The sequence below is a fragment of the Petaurus breviceps genome, unplaced genomic scaffold (assembly GCF_028583685.1).
Source record: "Petaurus breviceps papuanus isolate PSGF00001 unplaced genomic scaffold, PetGlider_PUasm1.0 84, whole genome shotgun sequence".
NCBI lineage: Eukaryota > Metazoa > Chordata > Mammalia > Diprotodontia > Petauridae > Petaurus > Petaurus breviceps.
This window is the reverse complement of record NW_027186645.1, coordinates 2,919,811-2,936,360: the sequence shown is the minus strand read 5'-3', so window position 1 is coordinate 2,936,360 and position 16,550 is coordinate 2,919,811. Positions and strand designations below refer to the sequence as shown.

Sequence of the window (16,550 nt, the reverse complement as noted above, 5' to 3'; positions counted from 1 at the left end):
CACACACACACACACACACACACACACACACACACACACACACACACGAAAAAATTCTACCTAATTAAAACTTATGCTGCATTAAGGGAAAAATTGTGCCTGGAACTAGGGAGATCACATTATAATTTTCCCTGATTAGATGACATCTAGGATTCTGTATTCAGTTATAAGTGCCACATTTAAGAAAGGACATTGACAGTCTGTGATACATCCAGAGATGGGCAACTAAGATGTTGAAGGGGTAGGCACCCATATTATATGACTGACAGAAAGAGCAAGGGACTTTTGACCTAGAGAAGAGAAGCGAAGACTTGGTGTAAGGGTGACAGGGATTGAGGTATGATAGCTATTCTCAAGTATTTAAGATTCTCTCATCCTATGAATTAGACTGACTGCATATTTCAATCCTCATTGATACAACTATCAACTGGGACATACTCACAGACTTGATCAATACAACTAAAGTGAAGTCCAGGATTGCAGCAGTCACCTGGGAAAATTGTGGCTAAAAGTTTCCAGTAAGTTATGTTCAGCTTGGTTGTTAGTAGTTTGGATAATGTAGTGATGGTCATATTTCAAATACTTCAAAACCTGTTATTTCACCACTGTAATATGCCTTTCACTGACACAGAACTGTCATCTGACACCTTAGTGGACAAGCTTCATGAATTGCTATTGCCAAAATAATTCATCACCCAGTAGCCTGTGTGATAGTAATGGACTTTCCCAGATTTAGGTTGGTTAGCAAATGCCATACATACAGATCATTTAGTAAGACCTGCTGAGTTTGTTCTCTGCTATTGTATATGACCTTTGGGAACCCAGGGTCACCTCCATCCCACTATGAGACATCAGAGTAGAACTTCAGTGGTAGTTTTTGATAGTTTTTTTCCTAAAGTGGAGGTAATCCATAAAATAAACTAAGGTACATAAAGGTGCTTGTAGATAAACAAGGATTAAATAAATTATATGTTCAGTAGTTTTGGAAAAATAATGCAAGAATATATTATTTAGGAGCATCTAGATGGAGCAGTGAGTAGAGCACCAGCCCTGGAGCCAGGAGGATCTGAACTGAAATCCAGATTCAGCCACTTAACACTTACCAGCTGTGTGACCTTGGGCAAGTCACTTAACCCTAATTGCCCTGCCTTCCCCCCTCCAAAAAACAAAAAATAAATAAATAAAATAAATTTTTTTAAAAGAATATATTATTTAGAGGCATCTAGGTGGCATAGTAGATAGAGTATGAAGCCTAGGATCAGAAAGACTCATCTTCATGAGTTCATTTCTGGCCTCAGACATTTACTAGCTGTGTGAGCAAGTCACTTAATCCTGTTTGCCTCAGTTTCCTCATCTGTAAAATGAGTTGGAGAAGGAAATGGCAAACCACTCCAGTATCCTTGTCAAGGAAACCCCAAATAGGGTCACAAAGAGTTGGACGCAACTGAAAAATTACTGAACAACAACATATTATTTTAGGTATTACCAGGTTTCTTAACCTGGGTTCCATAAACTTTGATTTTTTTTTTTAGTTTTTAAAATTTTTTTGGAGGGGGAAGGTAGGGCAATTGGGGTTAAGTGACTTGCCCAAGGTCACACAGCTAGTTTTTTGTGTTAAGTGTCTGAGGCTGGGTTTGAATTCAGGTCCTCCTGACTCCAGGGCCAGTGCTCTATTCACTGTGCTACCTAGCCACCCCAGTTTGATTTAAAAAAAAGATTTTGATAAATATAATTGTAATGTAATTGGTTTCTTTTGTAATCCCATTTTTTTATTTTATGCATTTAATACCATTATTCTATGAAGGGCACCATAGGCTTCACCAGACTGCCAAATAGGTACAGGCTACAAAAAAAATGACTCTCTGAATTCTATACAAAATAGAAAACTGGGCAAATTATCTAGATCACTCTGGAAAAAAACAAAACACCATCTTTAAGCTTTTTCCCCTGTGTCCCAGGGACCTGAATGGGTGCTCTCATGATTTTCTTTCTGCCTCTCCCCTACTATCATGTAAAGTCTTACTGCATATATGTTAATTTCTCTCTTCCAATAAGTCTCATTTTATAAACAAAACCCATTAAGTTTCCAAGAAGGCTGATAACCAGTTACGTTGAGCATCTGTATGAAGATATTTAGGGGCCTATCCTAAATGCTGCTCCCAAATGATAATAGGGGAAAGGGAAAGGAATAAGCATTTATGAAGAGCCTACTACATGTCAAGTACAAATATTATCTCATTTAGCCCTCACAACAACACCACGAGGTAGGTGCTATTGTTATCTCCATTTAATAGATGAGAAAACAGAGGCAGGGAGAGGTTAAGTGACTTACCCAGGGTCACACAGCTATTGAGTGTCTGCAGCTGGATTTGAATTCAGTTTTTCCTGACTCCAGACCCAGTGTTCTACCCGCTGAACCATCTAGAGTAATTCATGGTGATAGGTGATTGGTTTTGGGGGGTCAGGCATAGGTTTAGGGGGGAAGGAGATAAGACAGAGGTAGAAGGGACTCTGAACCAAGAAACAGCTACGAATTTAAGTAGTGAAAATGGTTTAAGAGCATACAAGACTCACAGTGATTTCTCTACATTTCTCTCCTCTGACACTGCAGGCTCTCATCACCTCACTCTTAGACTACTGTGACAGATAGCCTCCCAGTTGTTTTCCCTGCCTCAAATCTCCCCACTCCAGACTATTCTCCACTCAGTTATCAAAATAATCTTCCTAAAGCACCGGTCTGAACATGCCCCCCACCTTTTCAGTAAACTCTAGCATCTCTGCCACCAAGAGAGCCGGACTCTCCTCTGCTTGACTTTACAGCCCTTCTTACCTTTCCGGTCTACTTAACCCTTCATTACCCTCTCTCTGCTACTTGCCAGTGCCAGGGGTCTCCTTGCTATTGCCCCATCTCCAGGCATTTTTGATGGCTGTCCCTCGGGTCTGGCATGTTCGCCCCTGGTGAGCCTCATCTCTGCCTCCTACCTTTCTTGGCTCCCTTCAAGTTTCAGCTAAAATCCCACCTGCTGCAAGAAGCCTTTCCTGATATCCCTCGATCTGCTTCTTTCTCTCTGAGATTATTTCCAGTGAGTTCTCTCTATGTAAATAAATACCTTGTTTGTATAATACAGCACATGGTGCTTCCCACATTAGGATGTGAGCTCCTTGAGAGGAGGGATTGTTTCTTGCCTCCCTTTCTTTCCCCAGAGTTTAGACAAGTTCTTGGCACATAGGAAATGTTTAACAAATGCTTGTTGACTGACTCGCTGACTTAAAAGAGTTTGCCTGATATCATAAGGAGAATTCTTAAGTCTGGAAATTATTATACTTGTATAATTATACTTGTATAATCAAGGCCTGATTTGGAGGACTCGGGGGAGGAAGGGCCTGGCAAGGCTATTCTTACCACCTGCCTGCCATATTCCCTATAATTTCCACCATTAGTTGAAGGCAGCTGTTAAAAATGTGAATATTATCTGAGGAAGATTAACAAAAATAACCATTATTGGCCATTAAAATGGTAATTAAGCTTTATTCTCAAGAAAAGCAAGGAACCTGAAGGATGGTACTAATGACAACTCTGTCATACAGAGCTTTAGGGTTTGCAAAAACAATTAGGTGCTGTTATGCTTACTTTACAGATCAGGAAAAAAGAGGTGCAGAAGATAAATTATGTCCCCATAACTAGCAAATATCTTAAGCAGGACTCAAACCTAGATGTTCCTGGACCCCAATTCTATCTACATGTAGGGGGGAATTACTATTACTTACTGAATAACAGTTGAATTTCTTTTCTTGGCATTCACAGCTCTTTAAAATATAGTACTGTTCTATTCTTTGTGATTAACTGGCTAGCATTTACTTTACAAACATCTCATTTTATTTTCACAAAAACCCTGAGAGGTTAGCACTACTAGTATTCCCATTTTATGGATGAGGAAACTGAGGCAGAGAGAGGTTAAATGACTTGTCCAGGTTCAACGTTTTATCCACTGTACCACCTAGGTGTGCCTTTTACAGCTCCGTCTCATATTATTCTGCTCCATGTCTTATACATACCAGCCAAAGCCTGCTATTCTCTGCCTTCCTTCTCCCCTCCCCCAACACCCTCCTGTTCCCCCAATGCCTGGAATGCCTATTTTCCTCCTCTTTCCTGTTTAATTCCTACCTAACCTCTAAGCCAAATACACTGCCACCTCCATGAAGCCTTCTCTGCTCTCCCTAGTTTGTAATGACTTTCCCCTTCAGATAAGTGCTTTTCACTCTTGGTTATACTTATCCAGCAGCTATGGATGGAAACAGCACTAGACCTAGAGTCAGGAAGACTCATCTTCCTGAGTTCAAACCTCATCTCAGACACCTACTAGCTGTGTGACTATGGACAAGTCACTTAACCCTGTTTGCCTCAGTTTTCTCATCTGTAAAATGAGTTGGATAAGGAAATGGCAAACCATTCTAGTATCTTTGCCAAGAAAACCCCAAATGGGGTCATGAAGAGATGGACATGACTGAACAAGTGCAATTATCATGCAATATTGTGTAATATAGTGATCTCTGTGCCTTAACCCCTTACACAAGTGGGGAGTGATCAAGGCTTTGTCCAGGAAGCCAAATTAAAGGGATAGGGACTAAACTTGTGGTTTTATTGATAATAGCTTCCTCTCCCAATGCAGGTTAACTCTCTCTCTACCACTTAGTCTTAAAAAGTTGCCTAGAGCACTGAAAGAACAGGCTACACACTAGAGTCACACAGCCACCATGTGTCAGGGGCAAAACCTGAACCCAGGTCTTCCAGTCTCTGAGGCCAGTCTTCTAGTCTCTACACCATGTTGTGTCTACATAATTTTGTTGTTCAGTCGAGTCTAATTTGTTATGATCCCATTTGGGATTTTCTTGGCAAAGTTACTGCAATGGTTTGCTATTTCCTTCTCTGGTTCATTTTACAGATAAGGAAACTGAAACAAACAGGGTTAAGTAACCTGCCCAGGGTCTAAGTATAGAAGATGACAACTTGAGAAGGTCCTAACAATAGTTGGAATCATTTAGCAACATCAAACATCACCAATAGTGTTTGAACACCTATTTGTAAGAATAATTTATTAAAATAGAAATCTCCCAGATGTCAGGCTAGGGGCCGCTCCATTCCTACCCTCTTTTGCTTTACTTCTCCTAAGGCAATGATGGTGGCTTCATACTGGTAATCCATGATTTCTGTCTCCCCTCCCCCTCAACTGAGTACTTTATGCTGCTTATACCTGGGTAGTCTGTGGTACTTGGTCCAGTCACAAAAATTCCTAGTAGTGACTGTCCTCCTTAGACTATAAGCTCCCTAAAGGTGGAGGCCATGTCTTGGTTAAATTTTTTATTTCCCCCAGTGCCTAGTATTCTCTGCATAAAGGAGGCCCATAAAAAGTGTCTGTTGAAATGTACCAAAGTCGCAATGGGGCATTAAGTCTCATAGGACTGAGAAAGGGGCAGTATGTACATACACAGGGTACCAAATTTGTTCACTTCCAAAATTTGCCTATTACCAATACTGGGATCATTCCAAAGAATCAGTTGGAAGAATTAAGTAGAAGAGATAGGGCGTGCTACAGCATGTTCTGTGAGTAGCTGACAGAATGAACATTTTGCTCAGAAAAAGAAACAAAAAGGGATAATAAGACTAATGGGTATGACTAAAGGATATCATAGTAATCACAGGACAGAAACAAACTAACGGCTCACAGGGCAGCTTATCTAAAGGGTACTTTGTGAAAAGTAAGATAAAACTAGAAAAGTGTGAGAAGATCAGGATAGTTAGAAGTGTCCAAGAGGGAAGGATCCCAGAAAATGAAATTCAACCTGAGAATCCCACCAAATTATGAGAAGGGGAAAATCTGATAAACCAGTAAGAAGATGAGCTTAATTAAGAGCAGCGCCCCTATTATAAGGATTCAGGACCATAGATTCAGGGCTGGAAGGGACTTCAGAGACCATCTAGTCCACCTCCACCCCCCATCTGACAGATAAAGAACTGAAATGAAGTGTTTCTCTAAGTCACATAGGTAGAAAGTGGTACAGGGGGGATTCAGACCCAAGTTCTATGATCCCAAATCCAACCTACTTCCCACTATACCATGCTGCTGCAAAGATTACAGATCATAAAGGGAAACTGGGATGCCAGAGATAGGAGTGCATTTTGTAGGAAAAACTGAGAGAAAGATGACATTCCTTCAGGGTGGGGTTGGTAGGAGGAGGGCAGGTCAAATAAAATCCTTTGTGAATTCCTGACTAAGGTAGGTCATTCTCAGGAATTTCAGAAAAGACGCCTGTTTTTAGCTGCTCCTTGGCAGGGGCACTTCCAGGGTGGTACCTTTAGCACTGAGGGTGTTTCACCTGGAACAGAAGCCAGGAACTTTAGAGGAAAAGATATGGCAGTGATATGAGGGAAAACAGGGAGCAGAATGTATCTTGAAGGTCTCTTATTCTGATCTTTGGATAGACTTGTCTCAAACCTGCCTTTGATTCCTGACCTCTACCTCCTAATTTCTTTAGGATAGTAGCTGGGGGTAGGAAAGAGGAAATTTTTTATAGATCTGTTTAACAAACTGGAGCAATGGGGTCTGGGAAATTGACTTCAGCCTTTAGAAACAAAGCCAGAAGGGTATGAGAGAAGCTTTTGGAAAGATTGTGCTGAGCAAGATACCAGAAACATGACTTAAAGGAGATAAAACCCTTAAAAAAAAAAAAGCTCTCCTGATACACTCTGTAGAAAACATAGTGAAAGGTGTCAGGAGAAAAGCAACAAGAATGTGTAATTCAGTTTAGGGGGCTTTCTTCCCATTTAGGGAGACATTTGACATTGATGAATATGTAAGTATAACTTCCTTCAAACATATGATTGGTGAATTCATCCTAAGGCTAAGTAGGCTGAATAACAACAATTTATAGCTAAAATTTTTGTAGTGTTTTAAAGTGTTATCTCATTTGATCCTCATAACAACCCAGTGAAGATGTTGTTATTATCCCCATTTTACAGATGAGGAAAAGTCACAGGCCAGGTAGGCAGCTAGGCCAGTGGTGGATAGACCACTAGATCTGGGAGTCAGGAAAACCTGAGCTCGAGTCTGACCTTGGACACCTACTGCTCTGTGACTATGGGCACGTCACTTAACATCTCTCTGCCTCAGTGTCCTCAATGGTAAAGTGAGGATAACAATAGAACCTACCTCCCCAAATGAGGCATCTGTGAAGTGCTTAGCACAGTAACTGGCACTTTTCCATCCTAATAAGTGGCAGAACTTATTCTGATTCCAAGATTAATTAACGTTCTTTCCCCTTTATCATATGGTCTTTTATGCCACTAACATTAAGAAGTTCAATGCAGAGTTATATAACTAAGGTAGGAACAAATAAATGAAGGTCCTGGAATGCTTTGGAAAGAATTCATGGGTGGCTAGGTGGCGCAGTGAATAGAGCACTGGCCCTGAAGTCAGGAGGACCCGAGTTCAAATTCGGCCTCAGACACTTAACAATTACTAGCCATGGGACGTTGGGCAAATCACTTAACCCCAATTACCCTGCCCTCCCCCCACAAAAAGCAAAAAAAAAAAGAATTAAGATCAAAGATCATAGGATCATAGAATGGGAGCTGGAAGAGACCTTGGAAAGCATCAGGTCCAACCACCTCATTTTACAGATAACAAAACTAAGGCCAAAAGAGGTTAAGTGTCTGAGACAAGGGCAGAACCTAGGTTTTCCTGAGTCCACATTCAGCACTATCTACTATATTATGCTCCTTCTCAACCCAGAAAAGGCAGCAGTAGGGGAGTCAGAAGTCACCTAAAAGCATACCAAACCTGCACAAATAGCTAGGATTTACACAGCCCGTTAAGGTTTCCAAAAGATTTTATATAATGATTCCATACCCACAAAAACTAGGTTGTGGTAGGTCCCATGGGGTATTATCCCACTTTACAGATAAAGAAACTGCAGTTCAAAGTAATTAAGTAAATTGTCCATAGTCACACTGCCAGTAAGTGTTGGAGATAGGATTTGAACCCAAGGCTCCCCCCTCTCTTTGAGGGGGGAGTGAGTGCTCTACATCTCTCAAATTTAGCCCCCTCTCTCTTTTCACAAGGTTGGGGGACTCTAGTTCAGGCCTCTCACCTGGACTATTATAATGGTCTCCTACCTGGCCTTCTTATCTCAAGCCTTTCCCTTCTCTAATCCATCCTTCGTACCTGCCAAAGCGATCTTGCTAAAGTACGGTAGGTCTGATCACGTCATCTCCCTACTGGATAAACACACTCGATGGCTCTTTACTACCCCTAGAATCTACTATCAAGTCCTCTGGTTGACATATCGAGCTCCTCCCAACCTGTCTCCTCCCTACTTTTCTAGTCTTCTTTTACATTACACCCCTCTACGCATACCATGACCTAACCACATAATTTTCCATCTCTTGTCTTCATGAACTTGCAAAGGTTGTCTCCCATGCCTGGAATATACCTCTCCTCATTTTTAATTCTTTGAATTGTTGGTTTCCTTCAAAAGCTCAGTTGAAGCATTGTTCTTTATATGAACCCTGTAGCTACTAGTGCCCTCTTTCCTAAAACTAGCTTCTACTCCTTTTCTAAAAAGTCTGTCTATGCATATGTAAGAATGAAGTTGAAATCATCCCATTTGGCTCTGATGTCTTGACTGGATGTAACTACCTTTTCTTATTGAACCAAACAATCAGAATTGAGTGTGAACGAAGCCTATACATCTTCTTGGATCACTCAAAGCCATTGTGGGAGAGACACTAAATCATATCTTAACTACTTTCTATAAAAGGGAGAGATTCATGCATGGGGGGGGGTGAGGAAGAAAAGAGAGTCTGAGCAATTAGACTGAAGAGCTCTGGAAGAGAAGAGAGATATTAAGAAAATTTCTGGCTCTTCAGGCATTGCTGAGAGGAGGATCTAAGCTGAGGAGAATCCCAAGAAAAGGTTAACTTTTCCCCCCATCTTCCCATCCCAATAAATGTCAATCCTCAGACACTATCATATAATCTATTACTTCATTATCCAAATGTTTCTACATAAGCTGAATTTTACCTCTTCCACAAAAAGGGCAGGAGTTAACTAGAGATAACATATAAATGTAAGATTAGGCAGATGACTTCATCTCTACCTTGGGTTAGGAATTTTTTATTACTAGAAACCTGAAGCAATTATGACTAAATTCAGAACTTTTCATTTAAAATAAACTCCCTTAAGGTCAAAGAGAAGGACTTTAGGGGCCATTATATTGCTCCCTAGATTGAAAATAAGCTACTTATGGTAACAAGATGTTAATACTTTTATAAGTACATGTTGTCTCCTTGAAGGCATGGACTGTATTAATTCCATCTTAGAATGCCAAGAATTTAGCATATAGTAGGCAATTAATCAATATGTATTGATAGCTGATTTCCCACTTTCCCACACTGCCTCTACAGTCAGATGTCTAAGTGGGAAGCAAAGCAGAGGGCAGAGAGGGTCAGCACTGAGGAAGTTAAAGATGAGTTGTGATGGCGGTCAGAACAATGGAAGCAATGGTTAGGTCATTCCAGAATGAAGGGGCAGAATCTTGTAAATAAGTCTTAGTTCAACAATCTTAGCACAGGGTGTAATGTTATAATTCCTGGATTCATAATTCAATTAAATTCAACAAGTATTTATTGAATATCTATACCAATAACTGGTGGTTATATTATATATGTGTGTATATATATATACATATCATAAATGATAAAAAGATAAACATCAAAATATTCCTACCCTCAAGGTACTTTCTACTGTGAGTCAGGGAAAACATGAAATGTACATAGAGGAGTGCATACAAAAAAATATGCTGAGAAAATGCAAAATAATTTCGGGGAGTGAGGAACCAGGTCAACTGGGGGAATCAAGAAAGGTCTCTTATATGAGGTGGCACTTGTCCTGAATTGTGAAAGAAGCTAGAGATGCCAAGAGGCAGAAGTAAGGACAGAGAGTTTTCCAGGCATGGGGTCAAATAGCCTGTGCAAAGATATGGAGGTGAGAGATAGAAGGTTCTGTATGGAGAAAAACCAATATACCATTTTTGGTGGGCTTTAGAGCATACAAGAGGGAGTAATATGAAGGGTTTTTTAGTGGGGGAATGAGGTGGGGCCAGATTGTGGAAGGCTATAAATACTAAACAGGTAAGATTGTATTTTGTCTTAGAGCTAAAAGAGATACACTGGAGTTTCTTAAGTAAAATAATGAATAAAATCAACCTGTGCTTTAGGAATATTAATCTTGCAATGATGGATTAAAGAAAAGAGTCCAAGAGGGAGGTAACAGGGACCACTATGTGGGTGGCTGTGTGAGTGGAGGGAAGGAAACAAATACTGGGTGCTGTAAAAGTCAAAGTGACAAAGCTTGTCAACTGATTGCATTGAGGGCAGGTGAGGGACATGCTGAAAATGACTATGTGATTACAGACTTGAATAAATGGAAGGATGGTGGTATCCTCAACAGAGACAAGGAAGTTAAAAGGGAAGGATCTCGGGTTTTTTTTAAGGTAGGGGAAGATGATGAGTTCAGTTGGGTATATGTTGGGTTTGAGATGCTACTGGAACATTTAGATGAAGATACACAGCAGGCAGTTGTTTATTCAGCATTATGGCTCACAAGACAAAGGAGAGCTGAATAATATATATTTCTTCTACATAGAGATAATTGAATCCATGTGTGCTAGTGGAATTGCTAAAAGGGAATGTAGAGAGAGAAAAAAAGGAAAGGACCTAGGACAGAGCCCTGGAGAAGACCCACATCCAGACAGCAAGTTATGGACTCTGAGCTAGAATAGTCAGACAGGAAGTAGGAGAAGCAAGAGAGTTCAATATGTTGAAAAGTCGAGAGAGACAGAGACAGAGAGAGAGAGAGAGGCAGAGAGAGAGAGACAGAGACAGAGAGAGACAGAGACAGAGAGAGAGACAGAGACAGACAGACAGAGACAGAGACAGAGAGACAGAGAAACAGAGAGAGAGAGACAGACAGACAGACAGAGACAGAGAGAGACAGAGACAGAGAAACAGAGAGAGAGAGAGAGAGAGAGAGAGAGAGAGAGAGAGAGAGAGAGAGAGAGAGAGAGAGAGAGAGAGAGAGAGAGAGAAAATTTAGGAAGAGGAAGTGGTCAATAGTGGTAAAAGCCCCAGAAAAGTCAGTAAGACTGAGATTGAATTTAGCAGTTAGGAGATTGACAATCTTGGAGAAACCACTTTGGTTGAGAAGATAGATTATAAGGGTTTGAGAAGTGAGTGAAAATTAAGAATGCAATACATCAGGAAACTTTTTTTTAGGAGTTTGGATACAAAAAGGAGGATGATATATATGTATATACACACATATATATGACAGGATGAAAGAGTTAAGTGACAGATTTTTTATGAAGGATGGCTGAGATTTGAGCATATTTGTGGAACATTAAAGTACATAAATATTAGTGGAAAATTAAAGATCATAAAGAGGAAAGGAGTGATCAAGCTCCCAGGTAAACTCCCAAAGGAGATGTAAAAGAATGGGATCAAAGATTCAGAGAGCCTGGGGTTGTTGCCTTGTGACTTAAAGGAGGAGAAAGTAGGGAAAGTTGTTGAGGGAATTTGAAGTGCAAAAGCAGGGAGAACAAGAGGGAACTGATAAATAGTGATTTAAAAAAAAAACTGAGGTGGAGGTGGGGAATGATTTGAGAAGAAAAGGTTGTTCAAGTGGGCAGAAACCCTATAGAACTAGTCTAGTTTCATCACTTTATAAATAGTACACTAAGATCTAAAAAGGTTAATCACAGAATTTGAGTTGGAAAGAATCTTAGTAAGCTTAGTCTAACCCATACATGAAAGGAATAGCTACTATAATATAAGCAATACAATTGACTTGCCCAAGGTCACAAAAGGAGTAGTCCAAAGTTGACACTAGAACCCAGAAAAAAGTGTTCCAGACTATAGCTTCTGACTCCACATCATGCCACCCTCACCTTCACTATTTAGTTATAGAGGTAATAAAAATACAAGACAGTGCAATATAACAATGCAGAATAAAGGTAGGTGAGGTCAGGAAATGGAACGTAGGGAACAAAGAGTAGAAATACTTAGATTCTTAGGTGGGATTCACTTTTTAAACCTGAAAACATTGTATAAATGTGAGCTGTTATTATCATCTATTCTTTTTATTGGTGTGTACAAAATGTAATCCCTCCCTACCTTCTCTCCTACAAAATTCTTATCTTTGTCCTTTTGAATGTTTTTCAGAGAGAATCCATCCAATTTGTTGGAAGATATCTTCTAGTTCTTTTTACACATTTACACTAATGGACCATGTTGGTTGGTCTTCATTCTCATTATATGATCAATTCACCTCCCTGACCTTGGTGATGTTTTTATGTCATTCATGTACAAATCCATGTTGGTAATTTGCTGTAGTCTACTCTTATCTATCATGCAATTTTTTCATGAATCAAGGTACATATAAAGGTAGTGTGCTATAATACATAACAGCCTGGCAACAGAGAGCAGATGATACAGATTCCAATCAGACTCAGCCTCATACTATGTGATCATAGCAAGTCACTTACCCTCTCAGACCCCTAAGCAGCATTCTAAGGCTACAAGTTACAGGCAAATAGACAATCAGCATTGGTGGAGAGATTTCCCCACTGATGATATTACTGATCTGGATAAATGAAGAGGTAATAAGATGATAAGGGAAATTGTGATTATAGGGAGTGTCTTAAATGATAATAATAAATGATAAATGATAAACATAAGAGAAAAAGTATGCAATGGGGGAAGGGATGAAGATAAGACAATTGTCATACATTATCCACTTAACAGCTAGGGTATGAAGTCTAGCTCTCAATAAAACATTTAAGTAATAATTCAACTGATTGAAGACAAGAGCCAAATATATAAAATGGTACAGATATTTGTATGCAGCAAGCTAAAGGAATCATTGTGGGCCCTATTCAAAGGGGAGAAGGGAAAATGTAGTTAATTGTTTTCAAAATATTGACTTAGTAGAGACTTAAAATTAAGATCCATTCTATAACTAGATGCCAAGCCCTAGGGCCCCAACATCTACAAAAAAAAAAAGATATAAAAGAGAAGAGGAACTTAGTGTCTAATCTAGTCGCCAAAGAAGAAGCAAGCAGAGTTTACTTCTGCACCAACATACAAGATAATGAAGTCACATTTCTTGTAGTTTTGTGTAGTGAGCTGGTTCCCAGAAATTCTTACCTTTTTGTCTCCTGAATTTCCATTTTAAGTGAAATCTTCATTGATCATTTGTTATTTTGGTCAAGTCATTTGGCCTCTTTCTAGTGCTCTTCTATAAGATAAACATAAAAGTAAAACTTCCCTCCCTGCCTCCACTTAAACTCTCAGGGACAATAATATGATAATGACTTGAAAACTAATATCTTTGAGTTCTATTGATGAGATACATCTTAAAAAGGAAAAAAATTAGAACAGCTCTGGTTGAGTTGAATTCACAGTTGCCTTTGTATCTATTCTATTCTGTACCCCACCACCAAAACTCTGGGAAGTTTTCTATTAAAAAAAAAGACTCAGGGCATTTCCTTGATGAAAAGGTGAAAAATTGACTCGGTGATGAGCAAACCGGGTCTAATTTTCATGCTTTTTGGCAGTCTTTTTCAAAAGTATCTTGTTTGCTTACCCCAGAGCAGCAGGGTAAGCACTGCTTACTGGAGTAAAGAGGAATATCACTGTGGCAAAACACAATCTCAGTTCCTTAATCCAGCTTCTTTTGATCTCAAAAGGTGGTAACATTTAGTTCGGAGTTCACTCATCTGTAAATTGCATCACATTTTCTCTGAGTTATTTAAGAAGCAGGTTTGGTTGTTTATTTTCAGGGCTTTTAACCAGCAAAAGGTAAGGAGAAGCATCAGAGACCAACTTCCAGAGACATCTGCCTTTAGGCCAAGACAAGAAAAGCAAAATGATTGAGCCCATGGGGAATCAATATATTGTGGCCAGACAAGTATATTCAAAAAATGCTTTTGATGAAGAACATAAGAAGATGCAAAGATACCATAAGACAATTTTGGATCATTTCAGGATATGCTGTAGGTAAGGAATATCTTAAGTCCTGGGTTTAATGATGGATGAGGGTGACTCCAAAATTCCTGAGCTTTCAGCCTCTTCTTTTTGGCTTTGACTCAAATCTTTATTTGTTTCACATTGATTTTTATTTTCCTTTTGGACTGCTAACTCTGCTACCACCTGCCAGAGTTGTAAGGATAGTCTCTAAAGTGAACACCCTCTTGGCTTTCAACACAATCTGTCCAAAGAAATAAACCAGATGTAAGAGAATGAATATCAATAGAGGCATGTTTCACTACTTAGAAGAAATGAAGTCTTCCTGGAGGGTGGAAAGGGGGTGAGGGCAGGGGAAGGGAAGGTTAAGCTGTGGGAGATAGCAAGGGGATAGTGCCTTTGACTTAATCTTTGGCATATTTTAATCTTTGCTAATATGCTGGGCCTTCAATCTGCCCAACTTTGATCAGGGTTAGCTATTACTAGACTCAGACTTTAGAGAAGCTCTTAACTGACTGACCTATCTACGGCTTTTAAAAATATTTTTCAGGTGTTCCTCACAAAAGTTCAAGAAAATCGCCCTTTCCTTGTTCCCCATAGCCTCTTGGTTACCTGCCTATCATCTAAAGGAATGGCTTCTCAGTGATATTGTTTCTGGCATCAGCACTGGGCTGGTATCTGTACTGCAAGGTAACCGTCTATGGAGTCTGAATACCAAAAACATAGAGCATTGGATGCAAGCTAGCCTAAGATTCTAGTTGTTGAATGAATGTAACACAGCTTCCATCTGTTGTCTGTTTGCAGGTATGGCTTTTGCTTTGCTGGTGGATGTCCCCCCACTTTATGGGCTTTATGCAGCCTTTTACCCCGTCATAGTTTACTTCTTCTTTGGCACTTCTAGACATATATCTATTGGTAAGTGAAGTCATCGTGGAGATTGAGAGTTCATCCTCCTTTGCTTTCTTGAATCTTATTAACCATCCATTTCAACAGCCCCCAAATCTGTCGTTTTGTGCTTTATGGAAGACTAGGAGTTACAAATGGAAATTTGACTTAATTTTTTTTAAATTGTAACTTGAATGATAATTGTATTTTTAAGAAGCCGTTTCTAATCATAATTCATCTTTAATGTTAATTAGGTCCTTTTCCAATTCTGAGCACGATGGTGGGAGCAGTAGTTATAAAATCAGGCAGCACCACAGACTCTGAGAAAATAATGGCAGCTGCCTCCATCACCGTTCTAGTTGGAATTTTTCAGGTTAGTGTTATCATGTGAAATCTACCAAACAATCAAACTACTTTGAAGTAGAGTGGTCTGGTGGCTCCGGCAAATTGTTGTTTTTTTTTTCCCCTTAGGGCTAGTTCCAAAAATTGTCTATTATCTTCCACTTTCCCCTGAGTTTTATCCCTATGTTACTTAACAAAATAATTTTAGAAGGATCAGTATTTTCAGAAACTGAGGGATGGGTTTGCAAATGCTATCTATGAAACAGAGCTGTAACTGGTAATTCTGGCACCTAGGGACAATTTATGGTTTGTTTGTTTTTTTTTTTTACTGATTTTGGAGAGGAGAAGGCAAGGTAATTGGGGTTAAGTGACTTGCCAAAGGTCATACAGCTAGTGTCTAGTGTCTGAGGTCAAATTTGAACTCAGGTCCTCCTGACTCCAGGGCTGGTGCTCTATTCACTGAGCCACCTAGCTGCCCCCTACCTGGGGACAATTTAGAGCAGGGCACACAGAGGTCAATCCACCCCAGTTGAGAACAATCATGCAAATCTTGGAAGAAGACAAATGAGAGAAGGAGGTGGCAAGGCAGAGGAAATGGTGTTGGGGTAGGAAGAGGTATGGGATTCTTGTGGCAAAACCTGAGCCCAGGGGAAAGGGCAGAATTATTGTGGAACCATGAGGCACAGGGCCAAAGCAAGCCAGAGAACCACCATGGGGAAGAAGTGTATCCTTCCCAAAGATAAAAAGTTGGTGCCCTGGGGCAAATCCCCAGTCACTTGGCCCTGGGAGGAATGAAAATGGGGTCCAGCTAAAGTTTGAAATCTACCATTCAATAAAATAACCAAGTAAAAACCCACAAAACCACTCAAATAGAGTCAAATCATGAAATATTAAAGATGACATAGAATCATCAAGAATTTGCCTAAGCCCTTGGCTAATGTTATTAGTTAAGATATTTAGTATCCTTTTTAAAAAGTGAATTCCTATAAATACATAAGCAATGTAGCCCCCAGGGAAACAGTCATTTGGATAACTCACAAAGATCATATTCACAAAAATTCAAAAAATTCTTTGTGTATCTTTGTGGCATGTGTTTCATACTGCTTTTCAGGGAAGCCCAAAGATCAGAAGAGATGGCCATATCATGTCAGGAATTAAGATACTCTCATTTGTCTAGTGCTAAAGACAGATGCTTTGGGCCATTAACCCTGGCAATCTCCAGTTAAGAGTGGGCACTGCAGAT

The 16,550-nt window shown here is 39.7% G+C and overlaps 1 protein-coding gene across 1 annotated transcript in view; it reads left to right on the top strand.

Annotated features, from left to right (window-relative positions):
* The first annotated feature begins 13,850 nt into the window (after positions 1–13,850).
* Positions 13,851–16,550, top strand: part of SLC26A3 (solute carrier family 26 member 3) — a 44,337-nt gene continuing 41,637 nt past the window's right edge. Inside the window, exons 1-4 of the mRNA XM_069106958.1 lie at positions 13,851–14,113; positions 14,631–14,770; positions 14,885–14,995; positions 15,220–15,338. Coding sequence (XP_068963059.1) covers positions 13,983–14,113; positions 14,631–14,770; positions 14,885–14,995; positions 15,220–15,338 — 501 coding nt within the window. The 5' untranslated portion in view covers positions 13,851–13,982. The remainder of the gene's footprint in view (positions 14,114–14,630; positions 14,771–14,884; positions 14,996–15,219; positions 15,339–16,550) is intronic.